The 22,834-nt window shown below is 39.7% G+C and overlaps 1 protein-coding gene across 4 annotated transcripts in view; it reads right to left on the reverse strand.

The window, feature by feature from the left end:
* Positions 1 to 22,834, reverse strand: part of usp16 (ubiquitin specific peptidase 16) — an 85,939-nt gene that overhangs the window by 17,634 nt on the left and 45,471 nt on the right. For all 4 annotated transcript variants that reach the window (XM_063050961.1, XM_063050959.1, XM_063050958.1 and 1 more), the window contains 6 exons: positions 17,324 to 17,427; positions 11,247 to 11,350; positions 10,803 to 10,963; positions 9,258 to 9,353; positions 6,606 to 6,736; positions 2,932 to 3,019 (listed from right to left, as the gene is read on the reverse strand). In XM_063050961.1, coding sequence (XP_062907031.1) covers positions 2,932 to 3,019; positions 6,606 to 6,736; positions 9,258 to 9,353; positions 10,803 to 10,963; positions 11,247 to 11,350; positions 17,324 to 17,427 — 684 coding nt within the window. The remainder of the gene's footprint in view (positions 1 to 2,931; positions 3,020 to 6,605; positions 6,737 to 9,257; positions 9,354 to 10,802; positions 10,964 to 11,246; positions 11,351 to 17,323; positions 17,428 to 22,834) is intronic.

Here is a 22,834-nt window from a genome sequence, read left to right on the forward strand (position 1 = left end):
CGGATAGGGCTTTAAGATAAATTGAATTGCTTGGATTCAACACCTAGGAAAAATATGGGTAAAGTGAAAGGGAAGGAGCATGCAGAAGAGGTTGAGAATAAAGTAACAAAGTTTAGAAGGGGTTAAGAATTGAACTTCAGGCAACATAGAGACAATAGAAAAGAAACATGGGGAATACAGGACTGAAAACAGGTAGTGTATGAAATAAGGCAGATGATCTTGAAGTGTAGTTAGAAATTGGCAGGTATGACATTGTGGGAATCACTGAGTTAAGGTTACAAGATCTAGGAGCTTAACATCCAATGATACACATCCTATCAAAAAGACAGGAAGGTGGTGAAAGGGGGTGTGGTAGATTTGTTGCTTAAAAAGAAAGAATTAAATCCTCAGAAAGAAGCGACATAGGACCAGAAGAAGCAGAATCCTTGTGGGTAGTTAAGAAATTGCAAAGATAAAAAGGCCCTGACAGAAGTTTGCTTACTTACAGTGCCGGACTGACCCTTCTGGCCCTTTGAGCTGCACCACTCAGCAAGTTAACCCTAGCCTAGTCACTGGACAATTTACAGTGACCAACTAATCGGTACATCTTTGGACCGTGAGCGGAAACCCACTCGCACACAGGAAGGAACGTACAAACTTGCTTCCAGAAGACACCAGATTTGAACTCCAAACTCCAACATCCCAAGCTGTAATAGCATTACACTAATCACTATACTACCATGGTGTCCCATGTAATCCGAACAGTAGCTAGGATGTGGGGTACAAATTATAACAGGAGATAAAAAAGGACTGTAGTAATGTTATGGTCATTAGGGACTGCAATATTGCAGGTAGATTGGAAAAATCAGGTTTGTACTGGATCCCAAGAGAAGAAATTTGAAGAATGCTTATGAAATGGCTTTTTAGAGCAGCTTATGGTAGAGCTCACTAGGGAAAAGGCAATTTGTGATTGTGTTGTGTAATGAACCAGATTTGATTAGGCAGCTTAAGGTAAAGGAACCCTTAGGAGGCAGTAATCATAATATGATAATATTATGATAGTACACCCCGCAGTTTGAGAGGGAGAAAAGGCATAAGAGAGGAGCTGGCCAAAGTTGATTGGAAGGGGAGATGAGCAGCATTGGTTGGAGTTTCTGGGATTAATTCAGATGATACATGGTCATTTCAAAGCAGCAGCATTCTAATGGCATGATGAGGTAACCATAGATGGCAACAGAAGTCAAAGACAGCATAAAAACAAAAGAAGTGCATACAATAAAGCAAAAATTAGTAGGAAGCTTGAGGATTGGGATGAAATAAGATAAGCTAGGCAGTAATATAAAAGGGGATACTAAAAGATTGTTGATGTATAAGGAGTAAAAGAAAGGCAAGAGTGGACATTAAACTGCTGGGAAAGAAGCAGAAATGGGAGACAACGAAATGGCATACAAATTCAAGAAGCATTTTGCACCAGTCTTCACTGTAGAGGACACCAACAGAAATTAGGAGATGTCAGAGGGCAGAAGTGAGTGTAGTTGCTATTAGCACGGAGAAAGTGCCTGAGAAGCTGCAAGGTGTGAAGGTAGTCAAATCACTGGGATCAGATGAACTGCATCTTAGGGCTCTGAAAGAGATTGTGGAGGGATGAGTAGATTCCGGATTGGTTACAGACGACTGGAAAAATCACAAACGTCACTCCACTCTTTAAGGGAGAGAGGCAAATAACAGGAAATCATAAGCCAATTAACCTGACTTAAGTGGTTGGGAAGATGTGAGAGTCTATTATTAAGGATGAGGTTTCGGGGAACTTGGAGGCGCATGATAAAGTTGGCCAAAATCAACTTGGCTTCCTTATGGGGAAATCTTGCCTGACAAATCTGACGGAATTCTTTGAGGAAAAAGCAGGCAGGATAGACAAAGGAGTCAGTGGGTATCGTGTACTTGGATTTCCAGAAGGTCTTTGACAAGCTACCGCACATGAGGCAACTAAGCAATACAAGAACCCATGATATTACAGAAAAGATACTAGCATGGATAGAAAGATTGGCTAACTGGCAGAAGGCAAAGTGTGGGAATAAAGGAAGCCTTTTCTGGTTACTTGCCTGTAACTTGTGGTGCTCCGCAGAGGTAGGAGTTTAAGTGTGCTACTTTTCATGTTATAGGTCAATAATCTGGAAGATGCATTTGATGGCTTTGTGGCAAAATTTGCAGATGTTACAAAGGTAGGTGGAGGGGCAAGGAGTCTGCAGAAAGGCTTGGGACAGATTAGAAGAATGTGCAAGGAAGTGGCAGATGGAATGGTAGGTCATAGACTATTTTCTAAACAGGGAGAGAATACAGAAATCAGATTTGAAAAGTGATTTGGGAGTCATAGTGCATCATGATTCTTTGAAGATTAACCTGTAGTGAGGAACGCAAATGCAATGTTAATTCATTTCCAGAGGACTAGAATATAAAAGCAAGGATGTAATGCTGAGGCTTATTAAAGCATTGGTCAGCCCGCATATAAAGTTTTGGGCTCCATATCTAAGAAAAGATATGTTGGCATTGCAGAGATTCCAGTGGAAGTTCACGAGAATGATCCCAGGAATGAAAGAGTTAATGTATAATGGCAAAACCTCAAAATAGAAGGATATCCCTTTAGAACAGAGATGAGGAGGAATTTCTTCAGCCAGACAGTGGTGAGTCTGTGGAATTCATTGCCAGAGATGGCTGGGAAGGTCAGGTCATTCAGTATATTTAAAGCTAAAGCTGATAGGTTCTTGATTAGTAAGGATGTCAAAGGAGAAGGTAAAAAAAAAAATGGGATTGAGAAGGAAAGTAAGTCAGCAATGAATGGCAAAGGAGACTTAATGGCTTAATTCTGCTCCCTTGTCTTATGATATGGTCTTATATATTTCAGTACTACACTTTATCTACCTACATTCATACAAATCCACAGGATTTACTTACTTTGATCTCCTCGGTTCTCATTCCATCTAATAAATAATGAAGTAACTCCTGGCTATCTTGCTGTTGAAACCCTTTAAAGCGCACGGCCCTGAGTAAAAACAAGATTTGAAGAGGCAACATATAAAGACACAAATCTATAACAGAGAACTTATTTAACAATACAGCTCCTTGTACTTAGCCTTGAGTCATTCTATGCCTCAAAGTTCAATACTTGCCAGTTCATATCCGAAGCCTCTTAATATGACAAGGCCCTTCCTGTTCCCATAGGAAATTCCACTGCATTTTAAAAAAAAGACATTCTTTCTTTGATCTAAGAAATACAAGCCATTTGACCTCTTCCACCTCCTCTGACAGTGCACTCCAAATTTCAATCATCCTGAGTGAAAATAAAAATACTCAAATCCTCTCCAGTTTTCTTCCTTCTTACTAAACCTGTTCTGTCTGGATGCAGACACCTCTGCTTAGAGGATTTTCTTTTGCTTGGAAAAAATGTTTCCTAATATCTGCACCCCTCATAATTTTGTATAACTCAGTAAGGTTCCCCCTCAATTTTCTCTACTTCAAAAAGAACAAACTCAGCCTATCCAGTGTCCCCTCACAACAGAAATGATTCTGTCGTTCAAGTTTAATCGTCATTCAACCATACATGAATATGAATACCCATGGAAACAGCCAAGTAAAGCGGTACTCTAGGGCCAAGGTGCAAAACACAGTACCAACAGTCACACACAGCACAAGGCACATATAGCGCATAATACAATACAATCATACAAAAAAATATTTAGTCCAAGACGGAGTAAGCACACCAACTCTGACACTTCAATTCTGGGCAAGTGTAAACAGGCAACATTGCCTTGAGGCCTAGCCCTCGCTACAACCAAGGCCATGCAAATCTCTTGCTATCCGCCAATAAACCAGTGAACTGGCTTGCAGGATTCCACCTTAACAATGTCCAACAGGGTCTTGTGATCACAAGAAAAGCAACTGAGATGACCACTTGCTGTTAGACTGCCCATCACCTTTGCACGTAGACTCCTCTCTGACACAGGCAGCAGCACAATGCACAGCAAGACCAGCTCCTTCAGTTTCTCTGCCAATGACAACTCACCTAGAGGGTAGACCTGCAGTACCCTAAGCTCTTAATGTCCAGCAGAGTCTTATGATCATTAAAAATACGATTAAAAAAGATATTAACACCTTTGGTTGACCCCACAGAAGCCACTACCATTGAATGCACTGGAAAGAAACATTTTGGTGAATCTCGTCTGTACGTGGTATTCATGATGTTCACTCCTAGGAATCTGAGGCTTTCAACCCTTGCAACCTTAGCACCTTTGATGCAAACAGAAGCATGTGCACCACTTCCCTTCTTGAAGTTAATGACCAGCTCTTCTGTTTTGCTGACCATTTTCCTGGTATTTTATCCTTTAAATAGTGTTGTATATCATGTTTTATTTCTTTAAATCCCAGCCAATGGCTTCCACTGTCAAATCCTTCAACAGTTATCCATCTACCACAGCCAGTCTACACCTTCCACATTCATAGCTTGTTTCAAATCTAACTACATCACTTTTTCGCTCATATAAATTTCTATCAAATCGTTGTCACTCTTTCCCAGGAGCCCCTTTATGAATTAATCCTTTCACAATCCACTGTTCTATATCTAATATAGTTAGTTTCCTCACTGGCTCCCCAATACACCAATCTGGACACCCACTCAGCATATAATTCTATAACATTGTTGGTATTTAATTGATTTGCCCTGTCCAAGTAGATTAAATAACTTCAGAATTACAATGTTATTTCTTTTACATGCAGTTATAACGGGAATAAAGAAATGGCAGAAGAATAAAACCATCCTCATTTCTACTATGCTCCATGTGATATCTGCTTGACGAGGCACATAAACAATTCCACCAATGCTTCTGCTCTGACCTCAATTTCTTAGTTCCAAGGATAATTTTCATCACCATCTACTGCGCAAAGATCCCATCTAACAGTTATCATCATTTACAGATACCTCAGCTTCTTTTTCACCTTCCTATTTACCTGACCTTCCTATTTGTCAAACATTGTAGAATATTTGTTTCCCAGCTTTGGCCACCCTACACCCATATTTCTGCAAGGGCAAGTGGCACATGATATGAAACTTAGACTATTTATACTGTTAATTTATAAAGCTTGCTGCAGCCAGTATGAGGTTAGACATAGTACTTTTAAATTTGGCCTTAACAATTTTGTATACTTTAACCCTATGTGCTCCTTCCTTCTGTTTTCACTGCAGTTACTTTTATTAACTACATTCCTAATTTTCAGCTTTATTTTTCCCCAACCTGACACTTCTCAGTTATCTATCACCATGCCTAGTTTAAACGCTCCCCAAAAGCACTGGAAAACCTCTCCAGGGAGACATTGGTCCACTTGACTTGTACATGTCCCACCTATCCCAGAAAATATTCCATCATCTCAGAAATCCAAATTCCTCCTTCCCATACCATCTCTTCAGTCATGCATTCTATTTTCCTATATCAGTATGTTAGCACATGACACCGAGTAATTCAGAGATGAATTATATCTTTAAGGTATTGCTTTTTAAAAACACTTTACGAGTTGCACAAGATTTACTTTAATTTCCATCTGCTGTTGGTACAATGCAGACATCACCTTTGTTTTTTCCAACCTTGCCATTCACATTGCTCCATAGTTTTCCAGTGACATCCTTGACAATGGCACCAGAGACAACATGCCATCCTGGAATTACATCTATGGCAAGGATACGACCACCCTTCACTACTGCCCTGTCACATTTCATCCCTTTTTGTGCCTTTGAGCTATTCATAATACCATGGCTCTGGCTTCAGCTGCACTTCTTTAAGAAACTAACATTCTTAAGAGTATCCAAAACAAAAAGTTACTAAGTTAGCAAGATTGACTCAAGGGACCACCTGACTGCTCACCAATTGCTGATGGTCACCAATTCTCTTCGCCAGCATACTCTTAAACTGTGTGCGACTATCTCCGTAACAACGCTAATATCAATAAACTCAGCCTTGTAGCTGTGCCAGTGACGCAAGTCGCCTTTCCAGCTGACATTTTCATGTCAGAGGACCAGACTCGATGGGCCGAATGGCCTACTTCTGCTCCTAAATCTTATGGTCTTATAGACAGTTTCAGAGATTCAAATTACTGCAGGTGGAGGCAGTTCTCACACCTGTAATCCTCCAGGTCACTAAGAGCATCTACAACTTCCTACAGTTTCTACTTGATTGGCTGTTTTGCTATACCTCACCTTTCCTGATATCATAAAGTACAAATTAACTATAAAAGAAGTCAATTATTTCATTGTTGCTTATTGAATATAGCACTGCCTCTATTTTCGTACCAAATGCACAAAATAATCAATTTCTATAATGCTTTGGATTTCTTGAAGTTGTGTAAAACACTATATGAATGAAAGTCTTTCTGTTCTCATTACTCATCATCATTTTGTTGCAAAAAAGATCAATTTTAAAAAAGAAACTGAACACTACCATTATGAAGAATTAGCACTACCATGGGAAAACCAGGCAATGTTTCTATTCATTATTAAGTTTTGAGAGATCAAACGCTAAAGAATGCATTGTCACAATATAACATGCTTCATCTTGCCATAACACTGACAAACACGTACTCACTTTTTACAGACTTGAGTGAACAGCTCCTTTGGAGTAACAACACTCTCTCTGGTGTGTTGAATAGCAAGAAGAAATTGATGCATTGCAGATGACAGTGGACCTAGTTGATCAGTGTGTATCTTTAGAGGTTCCTGATAATTTAAATTAAACCAAAACATCTTTAAAGTTCAAAAAATAATTGATAAGCAAAACAAACGAAGTCTGTCAAAAAACCTCTATCCTTTTTGTTCCTTCTGTGCTGTTCAATTCAATGTTTTGAAAGAGCTATGTAACTATTTTGGCTCTCTTGAAAACATTTTCTGGTTTCACAATTTCAACATACATGTTTGAAAACTCACTATGAATAAATTACAAAGAAAAGCTAAGAAATAAAGAAATAAAGAAAAATGGAAAACTGATCATTTGTATTTCAGTACACTCAGACCCCGCTTAATGCTAAGGATACGTTCCTTGGATTTGGAGCGCTATGCGGGGTCATTATAACATTAAGCAAATGACATGTGTGCCTGATAAAGAAATCAAACCCGAGGTATATATTATTTTATGTATACATAGTAATCCGTGGAGTAACAAACACGCAAACAGGCCTAACCTGTACATCAGTGGAGCAGCAACAGTGGCGGGAAGCGGGTGGTGGTTACATCTCAGAGGAGGGACTAGGCTGTGGGTCCACTTCTAACTTTGGTTTCTTCTTCAAATAGGCATCGAGATTTGACTGCCTTAAGTTTCCTCTCATGAAGCAGCTCTCGGTAGCAGTAAATCATGTCAAGAACACCTCTCTTTGCCTTATTGCTTCACTCCCAATTAGGGTCGTTATCAATGAACTGGTCCATGATTTGTGTGACCGTGGTGATACTAACGCCGAGGAATTTTGTGGTGAGGTTTCTTGCTGGTGTTTCCTCTTCTCCAACCGTGTCGTCAGATTCACCCAGGATGCGTTGTACTAACTGTTCAACATTGCCATCGTTAACTGCCTTGCTGTCTGAACTAGCCACTTCACCAGAGATATGTATGCTATGGAGGTTACTGTGCTGTCTAAATCTATCAAACCAACCTCTGCTGGCTGTGAATGTTACCAACGTATCATTATCTTCTTGAATATGATTGAAGATGCTTCTGTCTTTTTCCATTATTATCAGTTGGCTTAGGGACATGTTCTGATGTGTTTGGTCATCCAACCATATATTTAGTCTATTTTCCATTTTTCAAGCAAATGGCTCCTTTAATGAGTCACCTTCGTCATTGATAACTTTGAGGTAGTCATTGCAGAAGCTTTCATCTTGTCTGCATTTTCTGATCGTTGATATAGCCAATTTCAAAGAGGCACCAACATCAGCCTGACGCTCACCAGCTTCCAAACACCATATCACTTGCAGTCACATCCATGTTAATGCTTTTCTAGACACCTTACATGTACTACCCTGACTGGAAGTTGCAGGCCATTTTCCAGACATGGGTGTAAAAACCAGAATTGTCGAGAGAGCAAGAGCATTTACCCACGTGGGGGAGACAGAGCGTGAACAAATATATGATTGGCTGTGAGTGGCTCAGAGCCTATGTAAAGCGCTTTCATTGGCTGATGGAATGTTTACTGTGGCCACTCGAGAAGTTTTAAGTGTTTAGAATGAACTTTTGTCATTTTAAAGCTTCAATAAAGAATTGAATAGATGCTTTGTAACGAATCAGCATTATGCAGGTTAGTGTTACGCGTGGTCAGAATGTACAATAAACTAAGATGTTTCTATTAGATGCAGAGCATTGCACAGTAGCTGTTCCTAGCTAGGCAAATGCAGTAGTTATTTCAACAAGCAGGATTCAAAACAATCACAAAACATTGCCAAAATTTTGGGAGTATTTACTCTCCCACCTGGGATACAATGCATCCCTTTTTTTAAAAACCATAAAACAAGAGTACTTTTCAGGCAAGAAGCAGGAACCTCCTTCCACCCCTCCAAGTTCAAGATACCAATACTTATAAATTATATCAGGCCATATCCAGCTGTGATATTAATATGACTACATTAGTAAGAGCATCAAAGGTTACAGGGAAAAGGCAAGAGAATGGGTTTGAGGGATAATATATCAGCCATGATGCAGTGGCAGAGCAGACTCAATGGGCTGAATAACCTAATTCTGTTCCAATGTCTTATCTTCTATGTTCCGGATATTCTCCAACATAAAAATATGAAATCCAAAATGAAATATTTAAACATGTGACTGAAATGCTAATATTTTGGAACATTACTAAGATGCAATATCAAACATAACTCGATGATACCAATTTTAAAAAGGAATTTGGAGGACAGGTACAAAGCTATTTTTCAAAATTGTAATATCAATAACTGAAAATTATACTGGAATCAGCTCAGATAATTCATGTTTCATGATTTCATTCTATTAGTTACACAAAGAGAACTAATGAGTTTTCACCCTAATGAAATCTTTGACCTACAAGTTAAATTGTGGACAGAAACGCATAAAATTTAACAATCTGGAAATCTGTGGTCAAATTGCTACTGCATGTTATAACCTGGATATTAACCTGAATATGACAAAAATCTACAGTTAGACATTTTTTTTTATCATGTTTAAAGTAGTGGTCATTATCTATAATGCAAATGAATGAACATAAGTTTTCCAAACTACACCCACCAGGTCTGAAGAATCACGAGTTATAATTGTCAATGTAGTTCCATTGATTTTTGTTCCACGAATCATCTCATCCAGCACATAGGTCTGTGACAAGATCTAGGTTTAAAAAATAAAGGATGGCATTTGTCAAATGTTAGAAGTTATAAAAAAAATACTTTTCTATATAAAATGGCCACAGAAGTCTTAAACTACAGGGATGAGGAAACAAAAAATGTGCTCTGACTTTTGAGGCAATGTCATTAAATGTTGGGAACAAAAATAATCCTTTCACTTTACAAAATCAGGTTAACCAAGTTGCTGGAGACTGTATTGCAATTATATCATTGTTCAAGCTAGTTTCATTTTTTAATCCATTTTTGGGATCTGGGCATCCCTAGCAAGGCCAGCATTTTTTGCTGATTCCTACCTGCTCTTTAGAAGGTAGTGACGACCCAGTTACCCCGTACACACTGCAATGGATATTAGGCGTTTTCACATTTATTCACTCTGGAGACCGTTTCTCAAAATCTCTGTTTTCGGGGGCTGAAAACACCGTTTCAGTGTGGACGAAAAGTCAAAACGAAGAGAAAAGGCTTCGTTTTCAAAATTAACTGGCGTAGTTTGGACATAGCCTTATTCTAGGTGGCATCAAAATTCTTAAGTGCACATCAGGGCAAGTGGAAAGTGCTCCATTAGGACCCTGATTTGTGCCTTGTAGATGCTGAAAGGCAGGGTCTGCCAAGAGATGAATTTGGGCTCCTTATTTTAGAAACAATATACTGACACTGGAGAGGGTTCAGAGAAGATTCACGAGAATGATTCTAGCAATGAGAGGGTTACCGTATGCAGAACGTCTGGCAGTTCTTGGGCTATATTCCCTGGGAGTTCAGGAGAATGAGGGAGGACCTCATACAAACATTTCAAATGTTAAAACACCTGATGGCAAAGTTATTTCCCATGGTAGGGGATTCTAGGACAAGAGGGTACAACTTCAGGATTGAAGAACATCCTCTTAGAACTGAGATGCAGAGAAATTGCTTTCGTAAGAGGGTGGTAAATTTGTGGAATTTGTTGCCACGAGCAACTGTGGAGGGCAAGTCAGGTTCTTGATTAGCCAGGGCATCAAACGGTATGGGGTGAAAGCAGGGGAGTGGGGGTAACTAGATGAAGTGGATCAGCCCACGATTGAATGGTGCAGACTTGATGGGCCAAATGGCCTACTTCTGCTCCTAAATCTTATGGTCTTATGCTCTGACTTGCTGTAGTAATCATGGTACGTATGTGGCCAATCCAGGACATTGGTGGTGCGGAACTCAGCAATGATAATGCCATTGGTTATCAAGGGTAGGTAGCACCTTTGTGAAGCAATTGTTGTTTGCCATTTATCAGCATTCGCAAGGATATTGTCCAAGTCCTGCTGCATGCAGTTCCTTCTGAGTGAAATTAGCTTGTAATTTACCCGTTAAACGCAATTTTTGAAATATGGTAAAAATGTCACCTAAACAATATCAGAACTAACCATCTAATGTTTTTAAGATAGCATGGTTGGTGTTTCATGTTAGTCACCTGTATGACAGCATTGAAAAAACATGTATTCCCAAGATTGCTAAGTCCTTTCACTGATATTTGCTGTTTCTTCTCTTCCCAACTGCTTTCTTTCTCAGCATCTGTTTCATTGTCTTGTCTTCCCTTATCATTATCATTTTCATGTGACAGAGGGGATGTAGCTGTAACAAGAAGTACGGAGCAAATTAAACTCAATATATTTTCAGATTGCATTAATCTGTCCCATCAGCTATTGCCATCAAAACAACTACAACACCCATAATTCAGTAGCAATGCAGATTGTAGACACAAGCATTTAATTGCTTTACCAGAAAGGCAATCAACTAATATTCTGCCGTCCTTAAATGGATTGTAATGCTAGCAAAAGCAATTTTCAGCAGAAAAATTTGCAGGTTTTGCAGATTACAAATGGCAATTATTTCAAAGACCTTCTGCACAACTCACCTTCTTTAGTGGATTTACCAGCAACCATTTTTTTGACAAGGCTCACAAGTTGTCCTAACTGGTCCATGGCTTCGTAATGTACTGCATTATCACACAAATAGCACCTGTGATGCAGTAACTAGAAGTTAATGAAATCAACCGCATAAAATGTGAACATTCCATTGTACTTTAATCAATCTTTCTATCCCCGATTTGATTTTTCTTTGTTCTTTTTTTTAGTACACTACTAAAAGATTGCCTTCACCCTTTGCCATATGAGAAAAGGAGAAGGTATATGATATAGCAAAAATTAGAGGGAAACTAAAGGATTAGAAAGCTTTTAAAAAACAACTGAATGCAATTAAAAAGACAGTAAGGAGAAAAAAGGTGAAATATGAAGGTAAGCTCATCAATAACAAAAGAAGATACCAGAAATATTTACAGATACATGCAGAGTAAAAGAGAGGCAAGAGTGGACATCAGACCATTGGAAAATGATACTGGAAAGGTAGTAATGGGAATCAAAAGTAGCAGACAAACTGAATAAGTACTTTGTGTCATCTTTACTGTGGACAACACCAGCTAAAAATTTGAGTGGGTCAGGGAACAGAAGTGAGTATAGTTGCTATTACTAAGGAGAAGGTGCTTGGGAGGCTGAGAGGTCTGAAGGTAGGTAAGCTACCTGGTCCAGATGGACTACGCCATAGGGTTCTGAAAGAGATTGCTGAAGAGATAGTAGAGGCAATAGTAGTGACCTTTCAAGAATCACTGGATTCTGGAAAGGTTCCAGACGACTGAAAAATCACAAATATTGCTCCACTATTTAAGGGATGTGGCGGGAGGCAAAGGACTGGAAATTTTAGGCTAATTAGATTGACTTCAGTAGTTGGTAAAACATCAGTACCCATCATTAAGGATAAAATTTCAGAGTACTTTTCAGGCACACAATAAAATAAGCCGAAGTCAGTATGATTTCCTGAGGGACAAACTTTGCCTGTCATATCTAATAAAATTCTTGAGGAAATGTGGAAAAAATTGCCTTTATAAATCAATGTATTGAGTACAGGAATCGGGATGTTATGCTGAAGCTGTACAAAACATTAGTGAAGCCTAATTTGAAGTATTGTGTACAGTTCTGATCACCTACCTACAGAAAAGATATCAATAAGATTCAAAGAGTGCAGAGAAAATTTAGAGATGCTTTTAGAATTTGAGGAGCTGAGTTATGGGGAAAATTTGAATAGATTAGGACTTTGTTCCTTAGACTGTAGAAAATTGAGAGGAGATTATATGAGGTAAACAAAATTATGAGGGGTATATATAGGACAAGCAGCCTTCTTCCACTTAGGCTGGGTGAAACTAGAACTAGAGGTCAAGGGTCAAGATGAATAGTGAAATATTTGTAACTCTGCCGTGAATGGTCCCAAGCCCAGCTGTGAAAAGAGGAAGGTTGGACATGTGGTTAGCAACCCTATCCTGTAAAAATTCAGTGCTACTGAAATGCCAACAGAAGCTCCAAACACCTCATCCCTGGAAGAGGAAGGATCTTCGTGTAAAAGACAAAAAGGGCTACACCTGGGCACAATTTGACAGAGGACTCTGACAAGCTACAGTCGGCAGCCCATGCCTTAGTAGGGTGATGGGCTTCAGTAATTTAGGAAGTGAGTTATTTATGAGAGATTCCCAAGGTTGTCATAGCCGGGGGGTGACAGTGGGGATAAGGTCCCATTAGCTATTAAGTGCTCCTAATGGTGTGCGTCTCTAACAGCTTCTGACAACATAGTCCAACTCTTGGCCTTCACGTGTAGTTTAGCTACTAGGCCCAGCGGAACTGTTTCCACTGACAAGGGGCAAAGGCGGACCACTGGCGCCTCAAAACCAGATGCTTCAGGCAGGTGGTACTCGTCAGCCTTGGACGGCAGTCCGTCTAGGAGAAGGAAGTCTCCAATTTTAAACCTCCACTGCCTTGTGGCCATACCCACCTATGGGAAAGGCTTTAGGAGTAAACCCCGAGGAAGAAATCCAGAGCCGGGGTCCCTAAGGCAGTTTGATGTTGTTTACAACTTCACTCTGGCAATCTCTGTGACAACACTGGTGCCAAGCTGTATTGGCGCTTGTCCTTCCCTTGGACTACATCAGTGATGTGGACAGGGGGAAACTGCTGCATGGGCAATAGCACCACCCGGGCTTGCGCCCTGAAGAGGACACAGTCCACCAGAAGCGCAAACCCATGATCCCCTGGGATCGACAGCTGCCTACTACTTATTTGGAAAAATATGAGGTGGTGAGAGTGTGGTATGAGCTGCCAGCAGTAGTGGATGCAGGTTCAATTTCATATACAAGAGTAATTCGGCTAAGTACGTGAATGAGAGGGGTATGAAGGGCTTCAGTTCATATGGAGGTCAATGGGACTAGGTAGAATAATAATTCAGCAAGGACTAGATGGACCAAAGGGCCTGGTTCTGCACTGCATTACTCTCTAACTAAATAATAGGCAGGATAGACAAAAGATTCTGTGGACGTAAATTACTTGGATTTCAGAGAGCATTAAACAAGGTGCCACACGTGAGGTTGAAAACAAAATGAGTGTCCATGGTATTACAGGAAAGATATTAGCATGGACAGAAGATTAACTGGCAGAAGGCAAAGAGTGAGAATAAAGGTAGAGGCTTTCTGGTTGGCTGCCACTAGTTGTGTTATGCAGGGATTGGTACTGGGTTTATTATTTTTCATGTTATATGTCATGATCTGGATGACAGAATTAATGGCATTGTGACCAAGTTTGAAGATGATAAAAAAATTAGGTGGAGGGACACGTAATTTGCAGAAGGATTTGACAGATTAGGAGAACGGGCAAAGAGGTAGCAGACAAAATACATCATAGGGAAGTGTATGGTCATGCACTTTGGTGAAAGTAATAAGGCGGAGTTGCAAAGGGACTTCGCAGTTATATTGCTTGATTTCCTCAGGGTTAACTTACAGATTGAGTCACTAGCAAGGAAGATAAATGCAATATTACATTCACTTTGAGAAGACTAGTATACAAAAGCAAGGATGTAACGCTGAGGCTTTATACGGTGTTGGTCAGACCATATTTGTAATATTGTGAGCAGTTTGGGCCCTCCATCTACGGGAAGATGTGCTGGACAGATTGGAGGGCTTGTCTACTGAGGCTACATGGGTGGAACTGAAATATCAGAAATATAGCAGACATTTGCAAGAGAAACAAGATGGTGATAATAGATGACTTTAACTTACCACAGACTGGGACTCCCATACTGCAAAAGATCTGGATGGGATAGAGTTTGTCAGATGGGTCCATGGAAGTTTATTTAATCAATATGTAAAAGCCCCAGAGAATGTGATACTGGATCTTCCTTTAGGAAATGAGACAGAGCAGGTGACAGAAGAATGTGTGTGAAATACTTCGTACCTAGTGATCATAATTCCATTAGATTCGGGATAATTATGGAGAAGATAAGCTGTATCCTCGGGTTGAAAATCTAACTTGGAGAAAGGCCAATTTTGATGATATCGGAAAGGATCTGACAAGTGTGGATTGGAAAAGGTTGGTTCTGGAAAAGGGATATCTGGTAAGTGAAATTCTGAGGGTAGATTTTGTATGTTCCTGTCAGAATAAAAGGAAAAAAATCTAACACTTTTACGGCACCATAGTTTTCAACAGATATTGAAGCTCTGGTTAAGAAGAAGGAGGTACATAGCAGGTGCAGGCAGCACAACAAATTAGGTGCAGAGGAGTATAACAAATCAATAGGTAGATCGATAGATAGATGTGACGGCCATAGGTGTGGGGAACACACACAAGAAGGAAATCAGGAAAAAAGAATGATGTTGCTCCAGCAGACAAGGCGAAGGAGAATCTGCATGATCTCTGCAGATATAGTAAGAGCATGGGACAAAATTACTCCTGTTGAAGCACTGAGTCGCCATTTATGCATGGAGCTGAAAGAAATGTGGAAGATCTTAAATGGTTTTTCTGCATCTGTATTTACTTGGGAGATGGTCACAGTGCCTATAAAACTGAGGTAAAGCAGCAGAGAGGTTATTGACTTTATACGGCTTGAAGAGGAGGTGTGCTTGCTGTCCCGAGGCAAATTAGGGTGGATAAATCCCCAGGGCCCGACAAGGTGTTCCTTTGGACCTTGTGGGAGACTAGTGCAGAAATCGGAGGGGCCCCAGCAGAAGTATTAAAAATGTCCTTAGCCACACAGGTAAGGTGCCGGAGAAATGGAGGTAGCTAATTCTGTTCCATTGTTCAAGAATAAGACGGGAAATTATAGTCCGGTGAGTCTGACGTCAGTAGTTGGTAAATTATTGGAAGGTATTCTAAGCAACCGGATATAAAATATTGGGATAGATATGACTTGATTAGGTGGGTCAACTTGGCTTTGTGCATGGCAAGTCATGTCTATCATATCTTAAAAGTTTTTCGAGGAGGTTATCAGGAATGAAAAGCAGTGGATGTTGACTACATGGACTTTAGCAAGGCCCTTGACAAGGTCCCACATGGAAGATTGGTCAAGAAAATTCAGTCCCTTGGTATTCAGGATGAACTGGTAAATTGGATTAGACATTGGTTTTGTTGGAGAAGCCAGAGGGTGGCAGTAGATGGTTGCCTCTCTGACTGAAGGTTTGTGACCAGTGGTGTGCCACAGGCAATGGTGCTTGGTCTGTTCTTGCTAATCACCTACTTTATATCTGGATGATAATGTGATAAACTGAATCATCAAGTTTGCAGAAGACACCAAGATTGGGGGGTGTAGGCAGTGAGAAAGCTTGCAGTAGGATCTGTTACAGCTGGTAAAATAGCAGATAGAATTTAATGTAGACAATTGTGAGGTAGGGTAGGACTTACATAGTGAATTGTAGGACACCAAGGAGTGAGGCAGAGCAGAGGAATCTGGGTATACAGATCCATAATTCCTTGAAATTGGCATCACAGGTAGACAAGGTTGTTTAAAAAAAAAGTGCCTTTTGGCCGATCAGTCTTCATAAATGAGAGTTCTGGGTACAGGAATTGGGATGTTATGTTGAAGTTGTATGAGACATTGGTGAGGCTGTTTAAGGCTGGAGTTAATAAGAATGGGGGGGGGGGGGATTTCACTGAAACCTATTAACTATTGGAAGGCCCGGATGGAGTGGACACGAGAAGGTGTTTTCAATGGTAGGAAAGTATAGCACAAGAGGGTACAGCCTCAGAATAGATGGATGTCCCTTTATGAACAGACTTTCTTTAGCCAGATGATGGTAAATCTGTGGAATTCATTGCCACTGACATGGCTGTGGAGGCCAAGTCATTGGATATATTTAAAGCAGAGGTTGAAAGGTTCTGGACTAGTCTGGGCATCAAATGGTACAGGGAGAAGGTGAGACTATGGGGTCGGGAGGAAAAATAATGAATCAAAATAGTGGAGCAGACTTAACGAGCCCAATGGCCTAATTCTGATTCTGTATCTTATGGGCTCTCTCGCTTGCAGTAATTATCCAACTTTCCCTCCCCCACACTCCTTTAGTAAAGAGAGCAATTTATTGGAAATGCGAATTTTTTCAAAATCTCTAGTTTTAGACACCTCTAAACATGGGAAGCAGACACAGGCAATCTATCCAGCCTTTGCTTCTCAATTTTATACAGCAAGTCACTTCTTGGAAAAATAGATCTAATCTATCCCAGCACTCCTTGAAATTCAAGCTCTCCAATCTAAGCAATTCATACAAATGTTTTCTGCACTCACTCTAGCTTAATCACATCTTTCCTAAAGAGATCAGAAGGTGATATGGTGAACTTTTCTACAGCCTCTAGGGTACACTTGCTAGTGGAAAATAATTCTATGACAGGTAATTCAGAAACTCAATTTACAACTCCAGTGGATCCCCTCTGGTACCCAGTCCCATGCAGTCACTAACTGGTAGGAACGCATTAAAACTGTATCAAAATGTTTGGTAGTTATTTGTGATCATTCTGGAATCTATTTGTGTATTCATCTTAATTGGTTAATCAGGATCCCACAACGATTCCACTATCAAAATAGCAGTCAATTATATATTCATGAATATCTGCCCTACACGAGTTAGCATACCATACGCTCCAGTTGTCCAAACAAAGAGCCACATAATGTGCATCTGAATGTGGCCCCTTGTAGTGCTTAACAGCATGTTGTCCTTCTGAATACCTCCCACAACCCTGAAAAATATAAAGTAAGCCATGACATAATTACAAAATGCTGAGAAAACATTTTTATTACACAAAATGGCCACCAGAAGCATGCATTTGCCCAGAGAGAGGTGGTGGCGCCAGGTCCTTTGACAAACCTTAAACCGGATAGGTACCCATGGCCTGATGAGATCGCTCTCAGGTTATTGAGGGAGGCAAGAGAGGAGGAGATTGCTGGGGCCTTTAAGTCCTGGAGATTCAAGAACAACCAATATTGTTCCTTCATTTAAGGGCAGTAGGGATAATCCAACAAATTATAGGTCAGTGAGTTTCACAACAGTGGTAGGGAAATTATTTTAGTTGATTCTTTGGGCTTAGATGTAGAAAAGCTTCGAATTATTAGACAGCATGGCTTTGTGTAGAGGACGGCATTTCTTATGAAGCTGACTGGGTTATGTTGCGAGCAGGGCCACGTGGGTGGCAGCAGTGGCAGGGCCATTACTAAAGGACCCTCATGGTAGGCTGATCCAAAAGATTTAGTCACGTGGGTCCATGGAGATTTGGCAGAATAGATTCAAATTGGTTCAGCTGTAGAAAACAAAGAGTGGTAGTGGAGGGGCATTATTCTTATTGTTGGTAAGATCTGTGATACTCTGTGGAGATCAGCTCCGGAACCTTTTGTTTGAGGATATTTATGATTTAGACAAAATGTAAGATAGCTGATTAGCAATTCTGGAAATGGCACAAAAAATTGCAGCGTCGTGGCTATTTAGGAAGGTTGTCAAAGGATCTAGCAGTATATAGATCACTTGGAAATACGGGCAGAGCAATGGCAGAGTCGAATGTGAAGTATTGCACTTTGCAAAGTCAAATGTATAAAGAAACTATGCAAGAAATGGCAGGACCCTTCGGAGTACAGGTCCACAATCCCTTATCCGAAATCCTTGGGGCCAGTTGCATTTCGGAATTCAGAACCCCCCACCCCCCCAACCGATACCAAAAAATACCTACGCTCAAGTCCCTTATTTAACCTGTCTCAATGCGATGGAGTTTAGGACCCAGCGGTGCACCAAACCTACGCACATCCTCCCGTATACTTTAAATCATCTCTAGATTACTTATAATACCTAATACAATGTAAATGTTATGTAAATAATTGTTATACTGTATTGTTTAGGGAATAATGACAAGAAATTTGATTTCCAACAAAAACATTCAATAAAACATAAAAATATACAACTTCAAACGAACCGAATTAAACACATGGTAAATGACTTATTGGAATAAATGTAGAACGTCACTGTCACTATAAAACTTCAGTAACTTGTCTTTCTGTTTATTTAAATCATATACAGTGGTAGTTCCGACATCATTTTCTTCAGTAAGACGCCGCACAGACACACTACGATCAAGTTTCTGCAATAACTCCACTTTCTGCATTATTGATAGAGAAGATTCCTTCTCTTTTTCTCATTGTTACCCATAGGGGTATCTGCAGCTCTTTTTGACATTCTCACAGTGAAATTAAACACAAAGTCAACAGTGAACACAAAATATCAGCGAACAGCAAATGCACATGTAACCAGTACGAGCGCTGAGCCACAACGGCCTCTGCTAGTGCTGTCACGTCACACCTGAGTGATGTCAGCTGTTGGCGAAAAAAACTTGGTTTTCAGAGCTTTTTGGATTTCAGAATTTTGGATAAAGGAATGTGCACCTGTATTATGTACAAAGGGATCTTGGGGCACAAGTTCATACCTCCTCAAAAGTAGTAACACAAGTAGATAGCATGTTAAAAGCAGCATAGGGCATGCTTGCTTTCATTGGTCCCAGTAGAAAAATCAGCAAAGTCATGTTGCAGATATAGCAGGAACTGATTCAGCCACATTTGGAGTTTTGCATGGAGTTCTTGTTGCTGCATTACTGGAAAGATATAGAGGCTTTGGGGAGGGTGCAGAAGAGGTTCACTGGGTTGTTCCTAGATTAAAGTGTTGTAAGCTATAAGGTGAAGTTGGACAAACCTGGACCTTTTTTTTCTGGAGCACCAGAGGCTGAGGGGTGACCTGAGGAAAGTGTATAAAATTATGAAAAGCACAAAAAGGGAAGCGAGTCCATGTCTTTCTCCCAGAGTGGAAATGTCAAACATCAGAGGGCATAGCTTTAAAGTGAGAAAGGGAAAGTTTAAACATAATTTACAAAGCAAGTTTTATTTTGTTTGTATAAAGAGTTGTGCCTGTAACACATGTCGGGGAGATGATGAAAGTAGCTATGACAACAATGTTTAAAAAGGCATTTAGGTAGGCACACAAACAGGCAGGAAATGGAGGGGTGGTTATTGTAGTTTGTTATCATGGTCAGCGCACACACCGTGGGCTAGTCCTCAGCTGCTTGCTCAATGTTTTATGTTCAAACTTTAACTGACAATTTCCACCAACCAATACAAGGGTAATAATGGGGAGAATAAATAAAACTAAGGTGATTTTGATTTTGCTCTGTAAACATCAGAACTAGTCCTAATACCAATTTAATACTCAAAATTATATTACTCCATTGAAATATTTATTACACTTTTTCAACAAGACATTAACAAGACTGTCTAAGTCTTTGCACAAAGCATGCTGTAATATTTCAATATTTAAATAATCCTCTGATCTAATTTTCATAAATCGATGACCAAACAAGCACCAACCCCCTACAGCACCCCACACACCACTGACAGCTATCCATAGGCACACTCATTTATCCCAACTCTCTGCCTTCTATTGATTAACAAATCCTCTATCCATAATAATAGATTACTCCCATCTCAATGCATCCTTATCTTTTGGATAGTCTTTTATGTGGTACTTAGTCGAATGCCTTCTGGAAAACCAAGTACAGTGGATTCCAGTTAATTGCGCCATTGGTTAATTAGGGCAGCTGCTTATTTGGGACAACTCAAAGAATAAAAACTAATCAAGAAAATAGCTGTTTTCCTTCATTTAAGTGGGACACTGCCACTTAATTGGGACAGGAGACTGTTGATGAACATCTTCTAACGAACTTCAGTCGCGTGTACCTGGTGGCCATTAGACACTACACTGTGTTTAGAGCGAAGTTTTTAAAATAGCATCAGTTCCATGCAAAGAGCAGTAATTTCTGTCGCTGATAGTTGGCAAGAAATAAGCAGTAAGACAATTCGGAATTGTTTTGCTCTCTGTGGTTGTAAGCGTTCAGGCTTGGAGATGCCAGAAACTGCCAGGAGTGAAAATGAAATGATTTCACAACTTCAACAGGTTGGGAACTATGAAGAATTTGAAGGTATCTACAATCATCTTGAATGTTACAATGAAAATCAAAATTTGAAGAATGCAATCTGTGAAAGCATTGTATGAAGGCAGTCCATTCTCTGCAGTGATTTTGTTCATTTACAATCAATGTACACTGGATGAATTTCTCTGTCGTTAATCATTATGAACTTCTGCAGTTCCATGGATGAATTTCTCTGTCGTTAATCATTATGAACTTCTGCAGTTTCATAGTACTGTAATGGTATAGGTAGTGTTCCAATTTGTTCTGTATTTCATTTGAATACATAATTTGTTACTCAGTTAAACAGTAGTTTGTCTTTTTCATGCATTTTAACTACTTCAATGAAACCAGCTAACTGGACTGAGATATATTGATCCTGTTGTGACCCAATGAATCAGAATCCATTGCATTGTAAAATCCACCTGTTCCCCTTTATCCACTGCATTCATAACATCCTTAAAAGAACTCCACTAAATCAGTCAAACAGAACCTGCCCTTCCTGAATCCATGTTATATCTGCCTGATGTAACCATTTCTATCTGGATATCGCACTATTTCATCCTTAGTGATAGCATCAAGCATTTTCCTGACTACAGACATTTAGGAACTGGTCTATAGTTACCTGCATTTTGCTTACATAGCTTTTTTTAAAAGAAGTGTCATGACATTCGTTGCCTTCTAATCCACCAGGACCTGCCCAGAATCCAGGAAATTTTGGTGAATTATTACAAAACCATCTTCTGAATACTCTGACATTTCTTTCGGTACCCTGGGATGCATTCCATCAGGGCCAGGAAACATATCCATCCTTAAGCCCACTAGTTTGCTTGGCACAATTTTTTTTAGCAACAGCAATTGTATCGAGGACTTCAACTTGCATCATATTTTGGGACGTTAGAAGTGTCCTCCACTGTGAAGACTTACATGATAGTTGTTCAAAGCCTCGCCCATTTCTGCATCATGAAATTTTATTTCCACCTTCCAAGGAACAAATGTTCACTTTAACTGCCCTTTTCTACTTTATACACAACTATAAAAGCTTTTACTATCCATTTTTACATTTTGTGCTAGTTTAATTTCACAATCTATCTTCCCTTTCTTTCTTGATTGTTCAGTGGGTCTTTGTTGTTTTTTTTTAATTTTCCCAATCTTTGGGCTTCCTACTCTTCTTGGTGATTTTGTATGCATGAGGTTTTAGTTTGATGCCTTCCTTTTTATTTCCCAAGTTATCCAAGGCTGGCTCTCCCTTCCCTTACCATCATTGCTTTTAACTGGAATATAATTTTGCACCATAAAAAATCTGTTCAACTGTTCCACCATATAGCCTGTGTTTGCAGTCTACACTAACCAATTCCTCCCTCATCCTGTGTTGTCTTCTGTATTTAGTCACAATACACTGGTTTAGATGAAACTACTTCCTTCTCCATTTGTATGAGAAGTTCAATTATGCTGTAGTTACTCTTTCCAAGAGGATCCCTAACTACAACAACATTAATTTTACCCATCTCATTGCACAGGACCAGATACAAGATAGCATGTTCCCTTATAGGTTCAGTAATATGCTGTTCAAGAGAGCTACTAACAAAGGATGCATTCTATGAAATCTTCCTGAAGCTGCTGGACCAACTTGATTCACACAATCTATATTCAAGTTAAATACCCCATGACCACAGCCTCTCCATTCTTATATGCATCAGATATTTGCTTAATGTATTTCTTGTGCCACTGCAATGTCATTATTTGGTGGCCTATAGACAGTTCCCACCAATGACTGCTTCCTTTTAATATTCCTAATTTCTACCCAAATAGATTCAACATTTAGCTCCATAGATCTTATATAGTCTCTCAGTATGCCCTGATCTCATCTTAATTAAAAGCACCATCCCGCCTCTTTTGCCTTTCTGCCTATCCTTCAATAGTGTCTGATATCTTTGCATATTTAATTCCCAAACATCTTCACCCTGCAACCATGTTTCTGGAAACACCGTAAAATCATATCCTACTGTACTGATTCGTGCCACAATTTTACTGGCCTTGCTTTGAGTACTGCAGCATTTAGATAAAATGCCCTCACACTAATTGTCCTTTAAGAATCTAGTAATCTTTGTGTTTTTTGCACTCGGCTCTTTTGTACTCCACTACAATC

The sequence above is a fragment of the Mobula hypostoma genome, chromosome 6 (genome assembly GCF_963921235.1).
Source record: "Mobula hypostoma chromosome 6, sMobHyp1.1, whole genome shotgun sequence".
Classification (NCBI taxonomy): domain Eukaryota; kingdom Metazoa; phylum Chordata; class Chondrichthyes; order Myliobatiformes; family Myliobatidae; genus Mobula; species Mobula hypostoma.